A 24,714-nucleotide genomic window follows, 5' to 3' on the forward strand; every position below is an offset into this window, starting at 1 on the left:
CACTGTAGTGTCCGAAGTGGAGGGGATATATGTATATGCACGACCGATTCATTTTGCTGTGCAGTAGAAGCTAACGCAACGTTGTAAAGCAGCTATACCCCAATAAAAATTAATTAAAAGAAAAAAAAAGATCCCACATGCCACAACTAAAGATCCCGCATGCTGCAGTGAAGATCCCACATGCCGCAACTAAGACCTGGCACAGCCAAATAAATAAATAAGTATCTTTTAAAAATTTCCTGGAGTCCCTGTTAAAACTGAATTTCTTGTCACCATCTCCAGAGACTGATTCAACAGATTTGGGGGTGCTACTCAGAATCTGTGTTTAGAGCAATGACTAGCACATTGAGTAAGTGCTCCATGAACGTTAGTTTTCAACGACATAACTGGATCCCGAAGGAAGGAGCCACTGTCTTCTTCAACGCCTAACCCCACGGAGGGTCATTTCCAGACACCGAATGAGGAGGAACTTACACCAGTCTCTCTCAGACACACTCGGGGTGAGGCAGGGAAGCACACAGCAGCCTCACGTCATCATCCTGGAGCTGATTAATTCCCAGGCACAGTCGAGTCATTCCCTGGGTGCTGATGAGAAGCAAGGCCAGGTCCTGACAGTGGGCCGCCAACAGGCTGCATTTCTCCAGGCTGTGGGAGGTGAAGATGCAAGGTGAGCCCCAGCTATGCCCGGTTTCCTATCTCCTTCTCAAACTCTCAGTCCCTTGGGCCATACATCTGGGACCCAAAATCATGGAAAAGTTAAACTAGATAAGGAACATAATTTTCATGGAGGAGAATAATGTGGGTAAAGGTAAGATTTCTCATTCTCATTCCTACTGACCTTTAGGGCAGATCATTCTTGACTGCAGGGGGCCCTCCAGTACATCGTAGGATACTGATCACACCTGGTCAGTGCCAGGAGCACGAGATTACCCACTAGGTGCCAGGAGCGTCCTCCCCTTCCCAAAGCTGAAAGACAAGCGTGTGTCCAGACACTGCCTAATGTGCCCAGTGGGGACAAAACTGGCCCTCGCTGAAAACCACTGTGTTTGGAGGAGGCTGGCAGAAGCCTAAGGAGGTTGTACAAAAGAAGCTGATGGTCAAGGTGCCCAAGACCAAGGTGAAGGCAAAGCTGGCTGAGATGGAGCCCTAAGGAGAACGGTGAGAAGGATGAAGATGACAAGAACCGTGTCAGCGGGATGCGGGACCAACAGGGGGATCCCCAAGGCTCCCGAAACACAGTCCCACTGCCAACCCCACACTGCCACTCAAACTCGCAAAGAAAGTATTTTTGAAAAAGCAGGAGGACTTACGACAGCTGCTTCAGGGAGCACTTGGACATCCCAATGGGCCCCTGCAGTCTTTTCAGCTCAACGTGAGAGAGATCATTGTCCCCCAGGCTGAGGCATTTCAGACTTGAGTTCTTGCTGAGTTCCACAAAGAGCTGATGACAAACCCTAGGGGTGAGGCCACACGATTCCAACCTATCAAAGAGGCCCCAGGGTAGGCAGTTACTCCTGGGAAGAGTGGTCTTTGTTTAGAGACCCCCTTGCTCCATGAACAAGAGCTGATTTCTCCCCGTGTCTCATCCCTTCAAAGACAAGACGGCTACGCCCTTTCAAGTCAGTGCTACTCAAAGTGTGGTCCACAGTCCGGCATCACCTCAGAGTCTATTAGAAATGCTAGTTATCAGGCCCCTCAATAGACCTGCTGGGTCCTGGGGGTGGATTCCAGGAACCTGTGTTTTAACATGAGCCCTTGAGTGATTCTGATATACGTTAAAATTTGAGAACAACTGCTCTACACCGATGCATTTTTGTCCCCCTTTGCTAGTCTTTCTCTGTATTCTTTTCCTGCAGTGTTGACTCCTGTCCTCCCAATGACTCATCAAACCTACGCGTGATCTTGGGGACAGATCTGGAAGAGCAAAGACTTACCACAGATACTTGAGGTTGCAGGCTAAGTGCCTCAAAGTTCTAAAAATCATCTTGGACACAGTAATTCCTAGGTTGTTAGAGCTCAGATCCAGGTGGGTCAGCTTGTGGTTACCATGAAGCACGATGACAAGCTCCTTCAGAATCTTCACAGGAGACACCGACTTGCACCTGAGGAAGAGAGGCAGTGAGAAAGTTTGGGGAGAGAAGCCTGCTTCCTCATCTTTCCTTTCTAACACACACGTACACAACCTCAAGGATGATGTACAAGACATAAGAGGAGGGACTTCCCTGGTGGCGCAGTGGTTAAGAATCCACCTGCCAATGCAGGGGACACGGGTTTGAGCTCTGGTCCAGGAAGATCCCACATGCTGCGGAGCAACTAAGCCTGTGCACCACAACTACTGAGCCTGCGCTCTAGAGCCCGTGCTCTGCAACAAGAGAAGTCACCGCAATGAGAAGCCCACACACCACAACAAAGAATAGCCCCTGCTCGCCACAACTAGAGAAAGCCCACATGCAGCAACGAAGACCCAAAGCGGCCAAAAATAAATTTAATTAATTTTTTAAAACAAAAAAACATAAGAGGAGTCCAAACATTGATTTGAGTCATGGTACTAAAATGTTAAAAAGGCAATGTCAAATATGATCACTAAGCTCAGTTGGATGTATGAAGTCAGGAATCCATCTTCTCCCCACTCCTCCCCAGATCTAATGTAAGATGTCCTGGGACTACCGACACTCTTCTAGGGAGGTGACCACCCATCCCACACCAACCCAGAGAGGACTGGTGAGAACAACTCTCTCGTTTTTTTCTTGAACTTGTTTCTCCTTATCTTGAGAACTAAGTTATAGAATGAAAATAGAAGAAAGGAAGGAAGGAAGGAAGGAAGGAAGGAAGGAAGAAAGAGGGGAGGGGAGGAGAGGGGGAGAGGGGGAGAGGGAGAGAGAGAGAGAGAGGGGGAGAGGGGCAGAGGGGGAGAGGGGGAGAGGGGGAGAGGGGGAGAGGGGCAGAGGGGGAGAGGGGGAGAGAGAAAGGAAAAGGACATCAAAGGCTGTTTAAGCCTGCCACCCGTGTATTTGATCTGGTTCACTCAACACACAGAAGTGTGAGGAAAAACATCGTCAACTCTTCTGCTCTTAAATCGTTGAATCAGTGCCTGCATCTGATTTTTAGACCTTGAGGCATGACCTTGAGAAAGGTGGAGGAAGAGTAGGATAGAGTTAGTTGTCCTAGGCTCCAGAACATCTAACCAAATTCCATCTCAAATTCCACTCTAAGTACTACTTGCTGTGTCCTTTATCAGTTAATTTCTTCCCTGGCTTCTCCCTCAAGGTCGAACTCCACCTTCTAACTCTTCCCTATCTTTGGGCCAGATTTGAGAATCTGTCGTTTCTACTTGCAGCATGCTACAGGACCACTAAGTTTCAATCCCAAATTATGCTTCATATCCAATGTACAGATCTTTACTCAAATATCTTTCAGGTAGATAGGGAAGGCAGAGGGGGCCTCCCCTATCTAAAAGTGCAAAGCTTCCCTCTTTCCCACCCTTTCTGAGTTGCTGAACTGATTTCCTTCTTTTTTGGGAGATGTCACCATCTCATATACCATCCTGGTTATTTAAGTTTGTTTCTCCAACCCAGTGTAGGCTCCATGAAGGCAAGAATGACCTGTTCTGTTCACTGCTATAACCTCAGAACAGATACCAGATGCTCAATAAATATCTATTGAATGAATAAATGCTGTACCACAAATGACTCACCTTTCCTTAAGACACAGAGCACGTCTCATGGACTCCACATACCTTTAGCTCTTCTCAAACACTCTGCCCCTACCATGCCCTAGACATTTTCTATTCCTTCGTATTTGGCTCAAAAACAAGTCCACCTTAAAGGTCTTAAGGAAAAAGTAGTTTGTCTACATGTATCTCTCGTGCAAGAGAGATTGCCCTTTTTCAGTTAAAAACATGAGATGAATTATTTTTTTGAGTCATCATTTTTAGTTTCACGGTGGTACCCTAAATATTCCATCTTCTATGTTTTGTGGGTACTTCCTCTCAGAAAATCACACTGTACAACTTTCTGTAGAGGTGATGCCAGAACCCCCCATCTGAGTTGCCGCTGTGATACCTAAACTATTTAAGGTTCAGCTTCAAATACACCAAGCAGAAATGAAGGATGCCCTTTACAAGGGAATGTCATATACTAACTGAATTCTAACGCCACATTCATGACAAGGAGTTGTGAATGGCTCTAGAACAACGTGCTCTAGAATGGTCGAATCCCTTCTGACCCACTTGCCACCTACAGCCGCCGCAGATGGCCCTTTTCTTAAATTTCAATCTACTTTGCCTAATTAGTGGCTTCATGAATGTAAGTCCCTTTATTTTATTCTCCCGCGTACCTAGCTTACTTTCTGGCCAATAGATAACTCACGGCTGTCATCAAAAAGGAAAAAAAAAAAGTGGGTTATTCTCCTATTGCATTCTTCAAACCACGAGAGTCTCACACTTACGTCAGTTTTTGGAGTTTGCACCTTGGACTTCTCAGCTTATAACAGTTCCTTCATAGATGAAGTATTACGCTTGCTGTTACTCAGGTCCAGCTCTCTCATGTTCCCATTGCAAAACACAGAGCAAATGTCCTCCCACTGATGTTTCCTGAAATCGGCAACCCCTGTCCTTTGTGAGGGAGAGAGAGAAGGCTGATGAGAGTAAATAAAACTCAACCAACACCCAGAATATGATCTACAGGAGGCAAGAGAAGACCTTAAGAAAAGAGACTCACTGGAGTTCGGAATATGAAAATGTGTAACCAAAAAAGCCTAGTTTGCACAACACCAGGTGTTTTATTCCCACAATCCTGAACGATTCTTTTTGGAGGAAAGCAACCACGTAAGTGAGGCGGACCACAGGTATAATCCCTAAGCGTTCAGACTTAAAGTTAAATAGACTTAAGACAGATTCAGAGCTCTGCCTCTTAGTATCTAATCTCTGTGCTCCACCTTTCTATCTCCAAAATGTGCCTAGTAAAATTAACTCTCAGGTTTCCCTGGTGGCGCAGTGGTTGAGAGTCTGCCTGCCGATGCAGGGGACACGGGTTCGTGCCCCGGTCTGGGAAGATCCCACATGCCGCGGAGCGGCTGAGCCCGTGAGCCATGGCCGCTGAGCCTGCGCGTCCGGAGCCTGTGCTCTGCAATAGGAGAGGCCACAACAGTGAGAGGCCCGCGTACTACAAAAAAAAAAAAAAAAAATTAACTCTCATAGGATTTTGTGATGATTAAAGAAGATTCATGCAAATATTTAGATCTTAGAATTATTAGAATTCTAATTATTTAGAATTTCGCTTATGCAGTAGGCTCTCAATGTTAACAATAAAAGAGCAATACAGTCAGAAATTAAATTTTTTTATGAGATGAGGGAAGTAAAACGAAGAATATATTCTGAAAGCACCTGGAGGATATATAAAGTTCTATTCCATAGTCCAGAATTGTAACTGGTTAAAGTAGTTGTTTCCAACCTCAAGTGTACTTGTATGTGTGTGCGTGTGTGTTGTGTATACACGCCTGTACTTTCATGTGTTTAACACCCCAGTTAATACTGATATACAGAGTTTAAAACCGCTGAGGAGAAAAAGCAGTAAGAAGCTGTGCTGTAGAAAAGTAGGACGTAACCCAACATCAGAAGATCTGTTAGGAACTTTAGGGAAGGTCTTAAACTTCCTTAAGTCTTCGGGTGATCACGCATAAAGTGAGGACTGATGTCTGGGCATTAATTCTCATAATAAGTGGGATGATCCTTAGAAAATCACTTAGAGTAAAGGGCACTTACATGACCCAACAGTGAATGCTACCTGAATCAAGTCCCCTACTTAACTTTTACGGATTCCAAATAGGACAAATGATAGTCTATATGTATTGGACATTAATTACCCCAGACTCCCAAACCAAGCATCTTACTAATACTCCAATGTGGGTGAACACAAAGAAATTCATCTATTCAAAATCTTAACTTGTTCAATCCAAATTGGACTGGGGCTTCTTATAGATTTGAGGGTTAAACAGGAAAGGATCTGAGACATGAACAGCAGCTCCTGTCTCAAGATAAGAATTTAGAAAACATTCCCGGGACCTGAAATAAGTAACAGAACAGTCAGGTTTCCTTACCTTCCAGCTCAGAAGCCAGAAGTGTCAGTGATGGGATAAGGTCGTAGGAGAAGAACCAAAAGTGGCTCAAGTATTTTTAAGTTTCTTCTTCCAGGAGGACAAAGGGACAAACTCATCAGAACAAGCTTTAAGATTTTGTTGACACCACCGGTCCCACCCCGGCTCCAATGTATGCTCAAAGGAGAGGCATACAGCATTTTATTTAAGGTCTGGAGCTCTGAAAGGGAGATGGGCTACTTAATAGTCACATTGACTAAGAAAATTGTGCTTTTATTCTGCCGTTTTCTCATCTCTGAATAAGAGATCCCCTTCCATTGAGTTATGGGCATTATTTTGACACAAGTAGGTGTTATAGTACAATGCCTGGCACACACACCTTCAACATGCAGTGCCTGAGATATAAAATCTACCTCTAAGGAGATGAGCTGAGTACCCAGGGAATCCTCCATGACACCTAAAGGAAAATGTTCTCACAGACCGGAGCTCATCTAGAATGTCTGGTCAACCAAAACCATTGATAACACAACCACAGACCCCCAGTTTTTCACGGAAGAACTTGGGCAGAGCCTGTGAAGATGACAGAAGCTTAGGGAAGGGACGGTTTTCCATTACTTACTCCAGAGTTTCCAAGGCAGAAGTTAATTTCGTCTCAAGGATGGGACCGCTGACAGAGAGCCTCAGCTTACGTAACTTTTGACCGTGCTTTAGGCAAAAGGAAGAAACCTGGAGGCGCTGATACCCATGAATGTCGAGATCAGCTTCAAGGAGGTGATTCAAATTCTGCCTTATAAAATTTTCGTCCTGAGTCTCACATAAGCACTGGAAGAACTGTAGGAATCCGAAGTGGACTGAGACAGCATCACGCTTCTCCAACCCTTCTGCCCAGTCTAATAATTCGTCCATTACCCTGGGAGACATTTCACAGTGTAAAGTATCTTCTAGCTCTCTTGCTAGGTCTGTATTTAAAAGACCAAAGGATAAAAGAGCCATCTGATGCCAGCAGAAGTTTGTGTTAGCAAAGGCGTCATTCAGGAACACCCTCATCTCTTGATGCTTTGAGGGACCACCAAGGGATCCTCTTGTTCCCCAGAGCACATAAAACATGGCCCCCCAAAATGCCTGGAAACCTCAGTGAGTGAAAGAAATGCACTCTTCACAGTCACTGACCTTTTGAAGAATATTCAACCTCAAGAGAGAATCAATAAAAGAGGCTTCCAGATGCCCTTGTTCCATGACCTCTTTTGCAAATGTGAAGTTTGAGAACCACATCCCCTCTGCAGCCAGACAGCACAAGGCTCTCCACTGTTCCGGCAAGCTCTGATCTGACAAGCTCACCTCTGCTGTGGCAAAGAAGCTGCAGAAAAAATAGGCGTAGATGCTGGTGGTGGTCTGTGTGGCCAGCCAGAAAGGATTACTTGCCGTCTGCCACTTCAGGCTGGAACACACAGTCCAGCACACCAGGGGGGCAGAGCAGGAATCAAAAAGAGTTTCCATTTTTCTTAACCAATTCAAGATTTTATTAGCTTTGTCTAGGTCACCAAAGAACTTGATGAAATACTCCTCCCGGTCTCCCTCTGTGAACCCCGAGACGACAACCGATTCTCTCCCCAAGCTTCATGGATTCACTAACAAATTTTTAAGATCTGGATTACCACAGTCTCTGGTCGTTATCAGTAAGGTAGCTGTGGGAACCAACTCCTTCTTCAACAAGTGGAGTAGGATTCTGGCCACTGGGAGCTGCTGGTACCAGTCTGTACAGGGCGGGCTTTCGTACAAGTTGGAAGACACAGTCATTTCTTCAAAGCCATCAATGGCAAACAGGAGCCTCTCAGGATGACTCCTGAACTCTTCAATGGGGAGCTGAGAGTCAGGCCAGTCCCAGGAGAGCAGGCCAGCAGGCCAGACGGTGGTGTTCACAGTCTCTCCCACCTTGTGGCAGCTGATATAGAAGACACAGGAGAACTGGTGCTGAAAGAGTATGCCCTCTGCCCAGTGTAGCATGACCTTCATGGCCAGGGTGGTCCTCCCAACACCCGCCAGGTCCTCCAATGCTACTGTCGGTGGCTGGGCTCCAGGCCGGCTCGGATGCAGTCGTCTCCTCAGCTCTCTGCGTTCCTGTGCTCCACCGTGTTGTGGAGATATATATGGTCATCAGGCCAAGGGGTGCTGTCCCACAGGACCAATATTTTCATCCTCATCTTCTCTCTGTATCTTCTTCTGTGAGCTGAAACAGAAGGGAGGCAAAAGAGATGGCCAAAAGGCACATGAAAGGATACTCAACACTGTTAATTATCAGAGCAATGCAAATCAAAACTATAACGAGTTATCACCTCACACCAGCCAGAATGGCCATCATCAAAAAATCTATAAAATCTATAAATAATAAATGCTGGAGAGGGTGTGGAGAAAAGGGAACCCTCCTACACTGTTGGTGGGAATGTAAATTTGTGCAGCCACTATGGAGAACAGTATGGAGGTTCCTTAAAACACTCAAGATAGGGCTTCCCTGGTGGCGCAGTGGTTGAGAGCCCGCCTGCCGATGCAGGGGACACGGGTTCGTGCCCCGGTCCAGGAAGATCCCACATGTCGCGGAGCGGCTGGGCCCGTGAGCCATGGCCGCTGAGCCTGCGCGTCCGGAGCCTGTGCTCTGCAGCGGGAGAGGCCACAGCAGTGAGAGGTCTGCGTATCGCAAAAAAAAAAAAAAAAAAAACTCAAAATAGAGCTACCATATGCCCATTCCTGGGCATGTATCTGAAGAAAACCATAATCTGAAGAGATACATGCACCCCAATGTTCACTGCAGCATTATTTATGATAGACAAGACATGGAAGCAACCTAAATGTCCATCAACAGAGGAGTGGATATATATATATATATATATGTGAATCACTGTGCTGGATAACTGAAACTAACACAACATTGTACATCAACTATACTTCAATTTAAAAAGAAAGTGGAATTTAAGATTAAATGGAGTCCCAGGATGGCAGCTACGTGGCAACCGATATGGAATGGAGAAGGATATGCGGCTTCTGGAAACGGTCTAGAAATTATGACAAGGGAGCCGACTGATTCCTTGATATGTTTGATGGTGTTATGCTTCCCAAAGAACTTTGGGATGATGTAATGGTAGTTGCATAGAAAGTTAAAACAAAACAAAGCAATGATTACCTCAAACAAAAATAGAAAATGGGGGCTTCTCTGGTGGTGCAGTGGTTAAGAATCTGACTGCCAATGCAGGGGACATGGGTGCAAGCCCTGGTCCAGGAAGATTCCACATGCCACAGAGCAACTAAGCCCGTGCACCACAACTACTGAGCTTGCGATCTAGTGCCCGAGTGCCACAAGTACTGAGTCCACGCACCACAACTACAGAAGCCTGTGTGCCTAGAGCCTGTGCTCTGTGACAAGAGAAGCCACTGCAATAAGAAGCCCATGCGCTGCAATAAAGAGTAGCCCCCGCTCACCGCAACTAGATAGAGCCCACGAACAGCAACGAAGACCCAACGCAGCCAAAAATAAATAATATTTTTCTTTTTTTTTTTTTTTGCAGTATACGGGCCTCTCACTGTTGTGGCCTCTCCCATTGCGGAGCACAGGCTCCGGACGCGCAGGCTCAGCGGCCATGGCTCACGGGCCCAGCCGTTCCACGGCATGTTCCCGGACCGGGACACGAACCCGTGTCCCCTGCATCGGCAGGCGGACTCTCAACCACTGCGCCAGCAGGGAAGCCCAATAAACTAAATAAATTTTTTTAAAAAATAGAAAATGGTTCCCCCCAAAAGTCATGTGTAGTGGGCTCAATAGTGACCCCCCCAAAAGATATATCCACATCTGAATCCCCAGAACCTTATGTGACAAAAGATGTGATTAAGGACCTTGAGAAGAGAAGGTTACCCTGGATTGCACCCAATGCAATCAGATGTATTTCCATAAAAGAGAGGCAGAGAGAATTCCGAGACAAAAGAGGAGGCCATGTGACCACAGAGTGGGAATTGAAGTGATGCTCCCGCAACCCCAGGGATGCCAACAGCCACAGGAAGCTGGAAAGACGAAGGACCGATTCTCTCCCCAAGCTTCTGGAGGAAGCACAGCCCTGCTGACCCCCTGGTTTTGGGCATTTTCTCTCCAGCACTTAGAAAATAAAAATAAACTTCTATTGTTTAAGCACCCAGTCTGTGTTAGTTTATTACAGCAGCCCTAGAAAATGAACATAGCATGTAATCCTGATTAATTACATGGCTCAGCACTGACTTATATCCACATGACACTCAACCCCTGTTCCTCCAACTTTTATTGGAGAATAAATGAGAAGAGATACTTACCTGCCATGATGAGTCAGCAGATAACTGATGGAAAACCTAAGAAACGGCAGTATATGTTCATCACTTATGAACACAGAAATAAACAGCTGAAGTGGTAGCCAAGAGAGGCTGTGGTTGATTCCACAGAAGTCCAGGGTTGGGCAAAGGATCGATGCTTTTCATTGCAAGTTTTGCATTTTTCTGTGATTCTTTTTGGATTATCCACAAGTACAGCATGTATTTCTTTGATGCACCTTAACTTGTTCCATCACAGTAGGTATTAGTTTGTCCGTGTGAAAAATCTCCACGGGGCCACCCATACAAAAAAAATACAGCTACATTACTCACAATAGCCAAACTATGGAAGCAACGTCAGTGTCCATCGACAGGTGAATGGATAAGGAAGATGTGGAACACATACACAATGGATTACTCAGCCCTAAAAAGAAAGAAATTTTGCCACTGTAGCAACTTGGATGGACTTGGAGGGTATCATGCTCAGTGAAGTAAGTCAGACAGAGAAAGACAAATACGATACAATATCACTTACATGCGGCATCTAAAAAATGCAAAAAAACTAGAGATAGTAACGAAAAAGCAGCAGGCTCACAGATATAGAGAACAAACTAGGGGTTGCCAGTGGCGAAAGGGAAGCGGGGAGGGCTCGGAGAGAGGGTGGGGGACTGGGGTGTGCAAACTATTGTGTGTGAGACAGGCTACAAGGATGTAGTGTGCAACACGGGGAATGTAGCCGATAGTTTGTAATAACTGTAAATAGGGTGCAGCCTTTAAAAATTGTGGGAAAAATAAAAATAAAAAAACACATATACCTATTAATGCAACACAAAGACCAGAAACAGACACTGGTATCTCAGACCTTGGAGGGGACCCAGAGGAAATGTCCAGTTTATGGTAACCTATTCCTCAGTAGGCAGCACGGGAGAACAGATTGGCAAGTTTCTGGCAGACTATAAATTGAAGACAGTTTCAAAGGAGGTGGCCAATGTGGACCCCATAAAATGAATGTTCCGTCCAGCAATTTGTCTGTAATCATCACAAAGTAGGAGCCAAACCTGTTTCTTCTTCCAGCATCTCTGGTTCTTCTTGGTTTGGATCTTGGGGTCCCCATACCTGTGCCATCTCTGAAATAAAACAGTGATGATGGGGTAGTGAGATTTCCCGACTGAAAGAAAAGTTAATAATGGGGCTTCCCTGGTGGCGCAGTGGTTGAGAGTCCACCTGCCGATGCAGGGGACACGGGTTCGTGCCCCGGTCCGGGAGGATCCCACATGCCGCGGAGCGGCTGGGCCCGTGAGCCGTGGCTGCTGAGCCTGCGCATCCGGAGCCTGTGCTCCGCAACGGGAGAAGCCACAACGGTGAGAGGCCCGTGTACCGCAAAAAAAAAAAAAAAAAGTTAATAATGATGGATGGTCTTAGTAGAACCAACCATTTCTCTGACAGACTTGGAATTGAAGAGACTGAAAATCGTTATCTTCAAGCCTCATCAACCCAACTACTTTGGAAACATGCTACTTTGCAAAGACCACAGCACACATTAAAAGCCCATCCCTGCCTGGGGGCCTTGGATGCAGCCAGCCTCCTGTCTGGAATGCTCTCCCCCCGACCCCAATATCCACTTGACTCATTCCCTCCCTTCCGAGTCTCTGCTCGAATCTTAGCGCCTCCGTAGTGCCTGATGGTCCCGATCAACACCGCACCTGATTCCTGAAGCACACACCTTAAGCAGACCCCACCCGCCCTGCCCTCCACTCTCCACCGCATCTGTCACCTCCTAGCACACCCTATAATGTACTTATTCATCACGTCCATTACCCGTCTCCCCACCCCGGAGGAGGAGACCGGTAGCCAACCTGTGTTTGTTCACTGATGTACCCCAAGTGCGCACAGCAATGCCAGCACACAGAAGCCACTCTAATGTTGTGGAAATAAAATGCCACGGAAGAAAAGCACCGAGGAATGGTCTAGCCCCAGCCCCCTGACGTGTTTCACATAGCCACTCACAAAGTCCTCTCCTCCAAAACTAAAAGGACCCCTTCCATGGCTCCCCATGCACCATGTGACCCAGCAATCCCACTCCTGGGCATATTATCTGGAGAAAACCATAATCCAAAAAGACACATGCACCCCAATGGTCACTGCAGCACTATTTACAATAGCCAGGTTGTGGAAGCAACCTAAGTGTCCATCAACAGAGGAATAAAGAAGATGTGGTACATATATGAACAATGGAGTATCACTCAGCCACAGAAAACAATGAAATAATACCATCTGCAGCAACAGGGATGCAACTAGAGATGACCATACTAAGTAAAGCAAGTCAGACGGAGAAAGACAAGTATCATATATCACTCGTATGTGGAATCTAATGTTTTTAAAAATGGTACACATGAACTTATCCACACAACAGAAACAGACTTACAGTTATCAAAAACAAACTTACGGTTACCAAGAGAGGGAACACTGGGGAGGAGGGATAAATTGAGGAGTTTTGGATTGACATACACACAAAATAGATAACCAACAAGGACCTACTGTATAGCACAGGAAAATCTACTCAGTATTCTATGATAACCTATGTGGGAAAAGTAGCTAAAAAAGAACGAATATATGTATAACTGAATCGCTTTGCTGTACACCTGAAACACTGTAAATCAACTAAACTATACTCCAATAAAATTAAAATTTAAAAAAAAATCAGAAAGTACAAAAAGAAGAGCTGGGCTGTTCCAAATGAAGAGCCTGGAATTTAAATCTAATTTCTTAAGAAAAAAAACAACCCAGCTCTCACTTCCGTTTGGCCATCTATGGAAGCCTGTTGAACTAAAGGTTCACCCCTTCTCCCAGATCTGATGAACTAGTCCTGGTGGGGTGGAGGGTGTGTACAGTGAGGTGCTGAAGACCCTCCCACTTCTGATACTGCCTGTCTGGCGTCATCCTCAGTGATGATGTAGGATCTGGAAACCACCAGGGAAGTGATACTGTTAAGAGAAAAACTGTCCCAAAGATGAACAAATGATTGAGAATCTACACTGCACCCAATGCCTTGTAAGTTTTCACCCTAGAAACTCAGTTAGGTGCAGCTGTTCTCAATAAGAGAGAACGGGGCCCCGTGGTACATAATCTGTCCAGGGTTACAGTTGGTGACGTGGAACCAGCCTTTGAATCCAGCTCCGTTGTTAAAACCTGAACTCTTAAACCCATAGTCCCTAAAAGACGGCACACTTGTGCCTATAAACATGTGCATTCACAGACTCAGTCACAAATCCCTCTGCCATAGCTCTATTCAAGCACAGAAACTCTCACGGTGCCATGTTTCCTAGAAGACGGAGCTGATGGGGATATCAGTGATCCTGACCTGTCCACCGTTCCTTTACGTCATCTCCCACATTGCTGTGGGATGGGTGTGGTCTAGGGCTTCCTCCTGCTTAGGAGGTACCTTCTGCAAGCCCCACCCCTTTAGAAGGCCAGGTGGGAACCAGGTAAGGACTGGGGAAAAGGGGCTCCTGTGATGCAGCCTCCAGCAGGACATGACATTGCCAGTTAGGACCAGTGGCCAGGAGGGAAGTTCTTCCTTTAATGTCATTCTCCTCTGTGCCAGTGTCTCTCTCCGGGATAGCCAAATGGGATTTAAGGATTCTAGATCCCATTCCCAGGCTCTCTGCTCAACACCTGCCTATTCCAGACAACCATATGTAAGGGATTTATGATGGGGAGAGGGGAGGAGAGGAAGACGGAACTGAAGATGCAGGGAAATTGAGTCCCCATCCCCTCGTCCTGCCCAGAAGATGCTCGAAGCCTGAATTTCTGTGACTCAGAACCTCCAATGCCCAAAGCTCTGATGGGGAAGACTTCGTGTTGCCAACTCCCATCCCACTCCTTGAACTCATGCTCTCATTCTACGGCAAGAGAAGCAGTACATGGTCAAGCACAGAGGATGTGGAGACCCACTGCCTGGGTTCACATCCCACCTCTATGACCTTGGGCAATTTACTTGAGCTTTGTGCCTCAGTTTCCTTGTCTGTAAAACAGGAATAACAGAACCCCCTTCTTATGAGAGTGTGAAAAGTCAGTACCAATGCACAGAAAGCATTAAGATTAGTGCCTGCCTTGTAACAGGCACCAGCAAAAGTTATTAATTTCTACAGGTCTCAGAGGCAGCCAGGTCTGCCAGAAAGTGACATATGCATTCCTCAAACTCTGCAGTAGGTAAAGTCGCAAGCAAAATCCAGATGGAAAATGGGATCCGTGATACATTTTAAAAAGACAAACAATTAAGATGGTAGTGCAGTTTTATACTTGCTAACTAACTATGAAACACATGACTGGTACAATAAATACTGCAATGCTACAATATTACAATAGATAAATGAATACTACAGCCGGGTACAGTCTCGTTGTGGGTTTTTTGCTTGTTTTTGCGGTACGCGGGCCTCTCACTGCTGTGGCCTCTCCCGTTGCGGAGCACAGGCTCCGGACGCGCAGGCTTAGCAGCCATGGCTCACGGGCCCAGCCGCTCCGCGGCATGTGGGATCTTCCCGGACCGGGGCACGAACCCACGTCCTCTGCATCAGCAGGCGGACTCTCAACCACTGCGCCACCAGGGAAGCCCTCGTTGTAGGTTTTTTCTTTTGCATTTACCTCTTTGGAAAAAATCATGCATAAGCAAACATGAAATTCCTGTGGTGAGCAAATCATCTCCTAGTGCAACCACTGCATTGGCACAAATTTGCATTTTTGAAAGCAGCCTTGGAACAAAACCAGGTATGCATGTTTCAATTCCCTCTTCTTGCTTTTGATCACCATCCCCTCTGAGGCTAGAGCTCCAAGCTCTCACAGCCTTCGTACTTTTAAACTTTCATTCCCGGCAGGGAGAGTCTTTCTTAGGGGGAGACCAGCAACTTGGAAGGACCCCGTAGAAATCCAGCAGCAACCTTCCTGCTCCCACGAGCACCAGGAAGCTATCCCCCGCACAGACCCACTCACCATTCATTTGCTCTCATTTGCTCGTATAGCGAAGTCAGCTTCATGCGCTGAAAGATGTGGAGGGTCCCGTCCCATATCTGCCTTACGGATAAGTGTTCCTTCAACAGACCGAGCAGGTGAGTGGGCCTGATGGCTTTCAAGTTTGCCCAGGAGATCTACTGGACGTTCAGGCAGCAGCTGTGGGGACCAGAAGCAAAGTTTGAAATCCTCCAGCTGACACCGACCCCAGCCTATCAGGTGAGACAGTAGCTTATCACTGGAGCCATCATCTACAAAGACGCTAGGAGAAGAAGTCATCTGGCCCAACACTCAAGGTTTCCACAGGGCTTCCGTGGTGGCGCAGTGGTTGAGAGTCCGCCTGCCGATGCAGGGGACACGGGTTCGTGCCCCGGTCCGGGAGGATCCCACATGCCGCGGAGCAGCCGGGCCCGTGAGCCATGGCCGCTGAGCCTGCGCGTCCGGAGCCTGTGCTCCGCAACGGGTTAGGCCACAACAGTGAGAGGGCCGCGTACAGCAAAAAAAAAAAAAAAAAAAAAAAAAAAAAGAACACTGACAGCCACAAAATGAATAGCACCTGTAGAAGACAGACAGCCAAGACCATGAACCATGACTTCCACCTCCTTCAAGACTGTCTAATCTAGCCACGTGTCCTGTTTTCTCCTCACAGCACCTCCCGCTCTGTGTTTGTGTGGCTTATTTCTCTCTCTCTCTCTCTCTTCCACGTGAACGTCAAGTCGCTCTGAACACAGACCTTGCCTGTCCTAGGCTGTACCACCAGTGCCTAGAAAAGCACTGGACAGACATGAGGACCTCAGCTCTAAGGAGAAGGAAAAACGATACTGCTGGAAGAAATGTTCACGTCCTGAGGCATGGGGAGGTCCTCCTGGATGACACATGATTTGGCTTGAACTTGATGCTAGCTAGAACAGCCTGCCTTCGGGCCTGTCACACATACATTGTCCATCTGCTTTAACCATGAAGTGTGGTTCACCATCCAGTTACAGGAAGGGTCAAGTCTCACCCCCCGGCAGTCTCCCACCATCAGTGCCCTGAAGGGAATTCAGGATGGGAAAAACAGGATGAAGCTTCCTGTGCTTTCATCTTCAGGCTCGTACATAGTGAAATGCACATCTAAGGAAGAATTTCAATGACCCCAGACTCTTGCCTCTTTCCATAGATAAACACTAAAATCAACTTGAGAGACCTGTTCTTTGTGATTGACAGTCATCTTTTACAAAGATGTATGATTGACTGTATGCATTTCCCAACCAAAAAAAAAAAATCATATATCCTGGCCCCTCCTTTACCTCTTTGGAGAGTCCCCTCACAGCTACTGAGAGGCTGTTTCCCAGGCTATAATGTTCAGTTTGGCTCCAAAAAAAAGTCTTCTAATCTTATTACAGATTGTTTATTATTTACATCAACAATACTAAGCACTTCCCATATACCATGAACTGTTACCCTCATTTCATTATCTAAACAACCAGTCACACACAGTTTTGTTTACTAATTCTATTTTTTAAAATCTAAGAAAAAAAAGAAATGGTCATGAAGAATCTAGGGGCAAATACGGGAATAAAGACGCAGACCTACTAGAGAATGGACTTGAGGATATGGGGAGGGGGAAGGGTAAGCTGTGACAAAGTGAGAGAGAGGCATGGACATATATACACTACCAAATGTAAAATAGATAGCTAGTGGGAAGCAGCCGCATAGCACAGGGAGATCAACTCGGTGCTTTGTGACCATCTAGAGGGGTGGGATAGGGAGGGTGGGAGGGAGGGAGACGCAAGAGAGAAGAGATATGGGAACATATGTATATGTATAACTGATTCACTTTGTTATAAAGCAGAAACTAACACACCATTGTAAAGCAATTATACTCCAATAAAGATGTTTAAAAAAGTGAAAATGAAATGACATCTTCACAGTGCTGTAAAGAATAAAATACCCTGACACTTAGAGTCTATGTCCAGTGAAAATATCCTTTAAAAATGAGGGGAAAATAAAGAGATTTCCAATCAAATGCTGAGTAGCCAGGGGCCACCGGGAGGTGGGAGAAATGGGAGATGTTAGTCAAAGGGTACACATTTCCATTACACAATGAGTAATATCTAGGGATGTAATGCACACCTTCATGGCTATGGTTAATAATACTCTACTGTATTCTTGGAATTTGCTAAGAGAGTAAGTCTTAAGTGTTCTCATCACACACAAAGTCAACTATGTGAGGTGATGGATGTGTTCATTAACTTGATTGTAGTGATTATTTCACGATGCGTATGTGTGTTAAATAATGTTGAATAGCTTTAAAAATCATTTTGTACAACTTGAACAATTTTTATTTGTCCATCTTAGCTCGATAAAGCCGTAAATTTTTAAACTTTTAAAAACAGAATTTATCGCCAGCAGACATACATACCACTAAAAACCGTCTAAAAACTTTTTCAGATGAAAGTATAGCAGCACAGAAGGAAAGAAAAAGCACAGAAGTAGCTGGTGTGTGAATCAATGTGAATGAATATTACCCCTTGACAACAACAACATCTTCTGGACTTTGTAACATACGTAGTAAAATATGAAAACAATAACACAAAGGATGAAAGAAAGTAAATGAAACAACTGTTTCAAGGTTCTTGCATTGACTGTAAAGTCCGGATGTAATCTCAGGTCAACTACCGGTGAAAGATGAATATTGAACTCTCTGGGGCAACCACTCTAAGAATAAAAGAGTGTAACTAAGTTAAAGAAAAATGATACTACAAAGTATTTCATTTATTCAAAAAATGGTAGAGGGCTTCCCTGGTGGCACAGTGGTTGAGAGTCCGCCTGCCGATGCAGGGGACGCGGGTTCGTGCCCCGGTCCGGGAAGATCCCACATGCCGTGGAGCGGCTGGGCCCGTGAGCCATGGCCGCTGAGCCTGCGCGTCCGGAGCCTGTGCTCCGCAACAGGGGAGGCCACAACAGTGAGAGGCCCGCGTACCGCAAAAAAAAAAAAAAAAAAAAAAAAAAAAATGGTAGAAAAGGAACAATAGAAAACAAGAAAATATACTAAATTCCAAATGTGTCAGCAATTATATAAGCATAAGGGGGCTAAACACTAAAGAAGACTTTGTCAAATTAGATAAAAAATAAAAGGTACACTTCAAGTACAAGAGCATAAAACGTTTAACATAAATTAATGGGGAAAATGCAGTGTGCACACCCCAACACGAAAAACATGGGTACAGCTGTATCATTACCAAAATAGATTTTAAGGCAAAATTGTTACTGAATACAGCACACTTCATAACAGAATCAGTCCAGCAGGAAGATACAGCAAGTCTAAAATTTTATGTACCAAATAGTATAGCTTCAAAATATATAAAGCGAAAAACAGAAAAGAATAATTGGAGATTTAAACACACATCTCAATAACGAAGTGAACAAGCAGGGGGAGGGTTGGATTGGGAGTTCGAGATTAGCTGATGGAAATTATTATTCTATATAGAATGAATAAACAACAAGGTCCTACTGTGTAGCACAAGGAACTATATTCAATATCCTGTGATAAACCATCATGGAAAAGAATATGAAAAAGAAAGTATAGGTGTAACTGAATCACTTTGCTGTGCAGCAGAAATTAACACAACGCTGTAAGTCAAGAATACTTCAATTTTTAAAAAGTATTTCTTCAACCTTTCTGTGCGTCCTAAGAATGACTTTGGAAAGCACCACAAGCACTGATTTGGGGAGTTACAAATAAACTTTAGTGATCGGGTAAATTCAAAAGCATGGAATCCATGAATAGGGAAGATCAGCTGTAATTAGTATCATGTGTGTTGAGTGTAGGACGGGATCCCACAGGGTCCACGAGATTGTATCGTGTAGAACAAGCAAGCCTAGGAAAGGGAATTATAAGAGACTTGAAGGTGCATCGGATTGAGGCAAGGAGGGTGGAAAGAGGGTTACAGGGCAGTGGTCAGTGAAAACAGGTGCAGAAACGCTGCAGGGAGAAAATACAGGAAGGGAGAGATTCAGCTGAAGCTTCTCAAAGACCTATCAAATCTCCTGGGTCTAGAAAGTGGGAACCTTCAAAGGAGAGTGAAACAGAGCAGAACCCTATGGTCCTTGCCCCCCATGTCCTCAGCCTGCCTTTTGTCTGTGGGAAAACTTTAGTCAAAGAATAAGTCTAATCAGAGAAGTAAAAAAGTGCAGAAACAAAGGAAAACACTCCAACAAAACTGCATAATCATTTAGTCTTTAAGCATAGTCAAGGACTTTAGTTCCTCCTTAAGGGCTATAAAGTAATATTCTGAGCCATATCCTGTGAGCTGTCTTGTAGATACTGAAACGCCCACCAGGAGGAAGAAGTTAACTAGATGACGACCAGACTGTAGCCATGACATAAGCTGCCACAATTCTGAGAACTGGCCTCAAAGAAATGGAAACAAAATGACCCTGGACCTGAAGACTAACTGTACTTAAAACAATCAGTGAAGCTGATCAGACCACGGATGACCAATTTCAAGATGACTGTCAGAGGTGACTGTGTTGTTTCTGCATGTAGCCCCTCCCTCCATCTCTAAAAGCTCTTGCCCCTTGATTGTCAAGGAGGGAGGAGTCGGCCTTCGGACAGGAGTCCTCATTCCCGCCCCGCAGTTGCTGGCATCCAAGATAAAGCAGACTTTCCTTTCCACCAACCTTGCCTCTTTATTGGCTTTTGCGCGGCGAGCAGCCTGATCCCGCTTTCACTTACGAGAGGACAGAGGTGCAACAGATTCCTGCTGATTAAGAAAACGCCAGCAGCAACTCCCCACCTTCCGCTCCCCGGCCCCAAGCTCCTGGTAACCACCTTGCTAGTCTCTGCTTCTAAAAGTCGGAGTGTTTTCTGTACCTCACAGACCGGAATCCTGCAGTATTTTCCTACTGGAACTGGCTTACTTCACCTAGGAAAATGTTCTCCAGCGTCCTCCATGCTGTCACAAATGGCGGGGATTTCCTTCTATTTTAAGGCTGACTAAGACTCTATACGGACTTCCCTGGTGATCCAGTGGGGAAGACTCTGCGCTCCCCATGCAGGGGGCCCAGGTTCCATCCCTGGTCAGGGAACTAGATCCTACATGCCACAACTAAACAAAAAAAAGATCCCACATGCTGCAACGAAGACCAGAGCAGCCCAAATAAATAAATAAATGTGCTTAACCCTGTTCTCATTAAAGTTAAAAAAAAAAAAAAGATTCTATTGTATGTTTCACCCACGGTTTAAGTTTCAGTTACGCAAGATGAATCAGCTCTGGGGACCTGCCCTACATCGAAGTACCCACAGTCATCAATACTGAACTGTACCCTGAAAATTTTCAGAGAATAGGTGTCATGTTAAATGTTCCTACTACACACACACACACAGGACACAAAGAAACTTTTGTTTTTTGTTTTTGTGGTACGCGGGGCTCTCACCACTGCGGCCTCTCCCGTTGCGGAGCCCAGGCTCCGGACGCGCAGGCTCAGCGGCCATGGCTCACGGGCCCAGCCGCTCCGCGGCATGTGGGATCTTCCCAGACCGGGGCACGAACCCGCGTCCTCTGCATCGGCAGGCGGACCCTCAACCACTGCGCCTCCAGGGAAACCCACAAAGAAACTTTTGGAGGTGCTGGCTATGTCTATTCCCTGATTGTGGTGTATGCCTGTGTCCAAACTCATCAAGTTACATGTGTTATATACGAGCAGTGTTTTTTTCATATTATTAATTATACCTCAAAAAAGCTGGTTGTTTCTACCCACCCCACTACTTTAAATCAATCACAATAACGCTGTTCTTTTAAAAAAGAAAAAAAAAACCAAAGGACAGGAAAGTTTGAAGCCCCAGAGAAAGGAGACATCACTTACCCATCAGACCTCCAATCTCATACAAGTCTCCAGATGCCCTTTGCAGGGAACCTCAAAGATGAAGGCAACTCCACGCCCTCCCCAGCCTGTGATTGGCCCTCGGGTCCCTTCAGCTCCTATCAGATCTGTCTCTGGGCGTCCCGCCCCCTCCATTGCAGCCTATCCCCGCATAGGTCAAAACTCAGCTGCTACAGGTAATTGCTGAGTCCTTCTCTTTTAGGTGTCAATCATCCCCACCTGGGAGAGGAGAGGCAGAGATGGGTTTCTAATTAAAAACCCATCCGTTGTAAATGGAATCTTCCACTTCAGCCAAAGGCCACGGATGTGAATACCTCTCCTACCATCTGAGGGATCTTGTAGAACAATGAAAGATGAAAGGAATCAAGAGTGCGGTGAGGACTCAGATACAGAGAACAGACTAGTGGTTGCCAAGGGGGAGGTGAGGTGGGGGAGGGAAGGACTGGGCGTTTGGGGTTAGCAGATGCAGACTATTATATATTGAATGGATAAACAACAAGGTCCTACTGTATAGCACAGGGAACTATATTCAATTTCCTGGGATAAACCATCATGGAAAAGAATATTAAAAAGAATGTATATATATGTATAACTGAATCACTTTGCTGTGCAGCAGAAACTAACATAACATTGTAAATCAACTATACTTCAATACAATTTTAAAAGAGAGTCTATGAGCCCTGAAAATCACGGAGGCAACCACATCTAGGGACCACTTCTTCTCCCAATGCCAGGAAAACCACCTATGAAGCCATTCCATCATAAACACGGAGGCTTTTCCACTGAAGTCAGGAACAAGACAGATGATCTCATGGCTACTACGAATTAACATCATGTTGGAGGTATTAGCCAATTAAATTAGCAATTTTAACTAATTTAACTCACCCCTGTCACAAACATCATCCCAAAGCAGAAGGAAAATGCACTTGGTCTGCCCCACCTTCCACCTTAATAGGCTCTGGGGATACAGGCAGTTGACAATTGTAACTAATTTTAAATTTAAATCAGCAATTAGAGAAAGGCATAAGAATTGGAAAGGAACAGGTAAAACTATATGTACAGATAACTTGATTACATTTCAGAAGACCCAAAAGACCCCATGGAAACCTACTACCAATATATGTGTTTATATATATGTCTGGGTGTGTGTGTGTGTGATTTTCCTACCTGCTCTGTCTCTGAGTCTCCTTCGATAGGGTCTATTGCTTTGGGACCCACATTGGGTCCTGGTGATACTGAAACCCTCCTTTTGCTTAGTAGGATTACATTCCAAATAGGAGATGCTCATGTGAACGAGATCATCCAATTAATTGCTCTAGATGTTTTCCATTGGATGCAGCACCTTTGGGCTGACAGCAGTGCTAGCCCTCTGTGAGTTTGGGGAACACTCCAATCCTCTAATTCTCTAAAGTTGTTTGTTCTTCTGAATCTAAGCGGTAGGAGAGCAGATCCTTCACAAACTGGAAGCACCTGTGAGAATAAGCCTTGTAGCCCAATTCCTCTGACCGAGGATGCTAAATGCTTTCAAATCTGTGCCATGAAGAATGATAACACCCAGCCCCAGCCAATGGGAAGGGAGGATGCACGTTGCCCAGAACCCCAGGGCCTATTAGGGTGGAAAGTGGGGCAGACCCAGTGCTTTTTCTTTCTGCCTTGGGAGATGTTTGTGACAGGAAGGAGACAGGAAGCCTCATTCCCTTCAGCAGTGAGTGGTGGTGCTGTTTTCCTCTCTTCTACCTCCTATTTTTCCACATCACTTTCTTACAGTTACTACACCAGATACTTGAGTTCACCAGGCCCAGTTGGGCTAAGTTCGTTCTTTTTCCAGTTCTTTGAGGTTAGGTTGTCTACAAAGTTAGGTTGTTTATTTAAGACCTGTCTTTTCTCTTAAGGTAGACTTTTTCTTTTTGCTCAAATATCAGAATAACAGAATCAAGAGTGGAGGTGAAGGTTAAGTAGCGTGGCTACTTCAGAGGTGGTCGTCATCCACGGGGAGCTTGCAATTCTCCAAATTCACTGCAGTGAGTTGAAGGAGATAAAACTTTGAGTCAGTGCCCAATACATGATGACTTAAGTATCCAGGAAGTTCTTGGGTGATGGAGATGAGAATTAACAGATGATGATATATAAAAAAGATAACTCAGAGAAGCAATAGGATACGAGTAGTAGGTAGACCAAGGCGAAAGCCCCACTCCCCCTAGTGACTTCATTCTTTTCTCCTCCACATTCCACTTTTTACGCACATAAAACACGATGGAGGAAGACAAAAGAAAGACATATGGTGGAGAAGAAGCAAGAAGATGCAGAGAAGGGAATAAACCTTCGATTTCAGGTGTTTTATAAATTCGCATTGAGCCTTTAGAATAATCATGGTATAGAAGGAAGCCCTGAGTCACTGTTAGCTGTGATGAACCAGGCACTGGCTTAAATGTACTAGTGGGTGTATCTCTCTGAGAATCCTCACAACCCCAAGAGCACATAGGATAAGATCCTGGTACCAGAGATGAGAAAAGAGGCGCAAAGAGGCTCTGCAATTTCCCCAAAGTCACCTTGCTAATAAGTGGCATAGAGAATTAAAAACTACAACGTGGTTTTGAGTCTAAACACTGAGCCCCAATAGTGGAGGGGCTCCCAGGTCTTTCCGCAGGCCAGAGAGTCTTGGAGGAAGGGAGGGGAAGAGGATATCCAGCACATGGTATGCTCCATCAGGTATGGATTACATAAATCTGTCCCCTGGGGTGGTGTTCTCACGTTCCTATAACTTCATGTCTCCCCAGGTCGCGTCTCTTCTCTCTTCCAACCGGTCCTCTTTATCGCTGGCGCTGAGGCTCTCGGCCTCGGGTAAAGATGAGTGACGTGAGCTGGGATTCTGACTCTTCCCCCCGCTCTTCCTCATCTCCTTCCCCCCCTCCTTCCTCCGCTCACTTGCCTTCTTTCTTCCCGTCCTCTTCCTCCTCCGCCTTCCCTTTCAAAGATGGAGTCATGCTGTACATGGTCTATTTAAGCAAGGAGAATCTCCAGAGGTTCAAGCAGCTTTTAGTGGAAGAGAGCCCCAGACCTGGCTCTCTCCAGATCAGCTGGGACCAGCTGAAGACAGCCCGGTGGGCGGAGGTGGTTCACCTCCTAATCGAGTCCTTCCCTGGACGCCTCGCTTGGGAGGTGACTCACGACATCTTCGCCAAGATGGACCAGGCAGAACTGTGCCTTCGGGTACAGATGGAGCTGAATGGTGAGTGAGAATCTGGTATACAAGATGCGGTTGGGCTTGGGTGCTGCAGACCTAAGCGCTTCACTAGCCTCTCCTGTGTAGATACACTATGTTTACACTTTATGTTCTTATACATCTAACTATGCACATGCATAGATATATACACATATAGCACATGCATACATGGATATTAAAGCGTTTATTTATTTCTGTCG

At 45.6% G+C, this 24,714-nt stretch overlaps 1 protein-coding gene across 1 annotated transcript; it reads right to left on the reverse strand.

The window, feature by feature from the left end:
- Positions 1 to 470: 470 nt before the first annotated feature.
- On the reverse strand, positions 471 to 24,284 carry NLRP13 (NLR family pyrin domain containing 13). Its single transcript, XM_060000583.1, is given in 11 exon segments — positions 471 to 645; positions 1,935 to 2,102; positions 4,447 to 4,491; positions 4,493 to 4,612; positions 6,713 to 8,220; positions 8,223 to 8,320; positions 11,475 to 11,543; positions 12,863 to 12,882; positions 15,406 to 15,560; positions 15,562 to 15,731; positions 24,221 to 24,284. Coding segments are annotated over 11 exon segments (2,592 nt in total).
- Positions 24,285 to 24,714: the final 430 nt, after the last annotated feature.

Source organism: Delphinus delphis, chromosome 20, assembly GCF_949987515.2.
Source record: "Delphinus delphis chromosome 20, mDelDel1.2, whole genome shotgun sequence".
Lineage (NCBI taxonomy): Eukaryota > Metazoa > Chordata > Mammalia > Artiodactyla > Delphinidae > Delphinus > Delphinus delphis.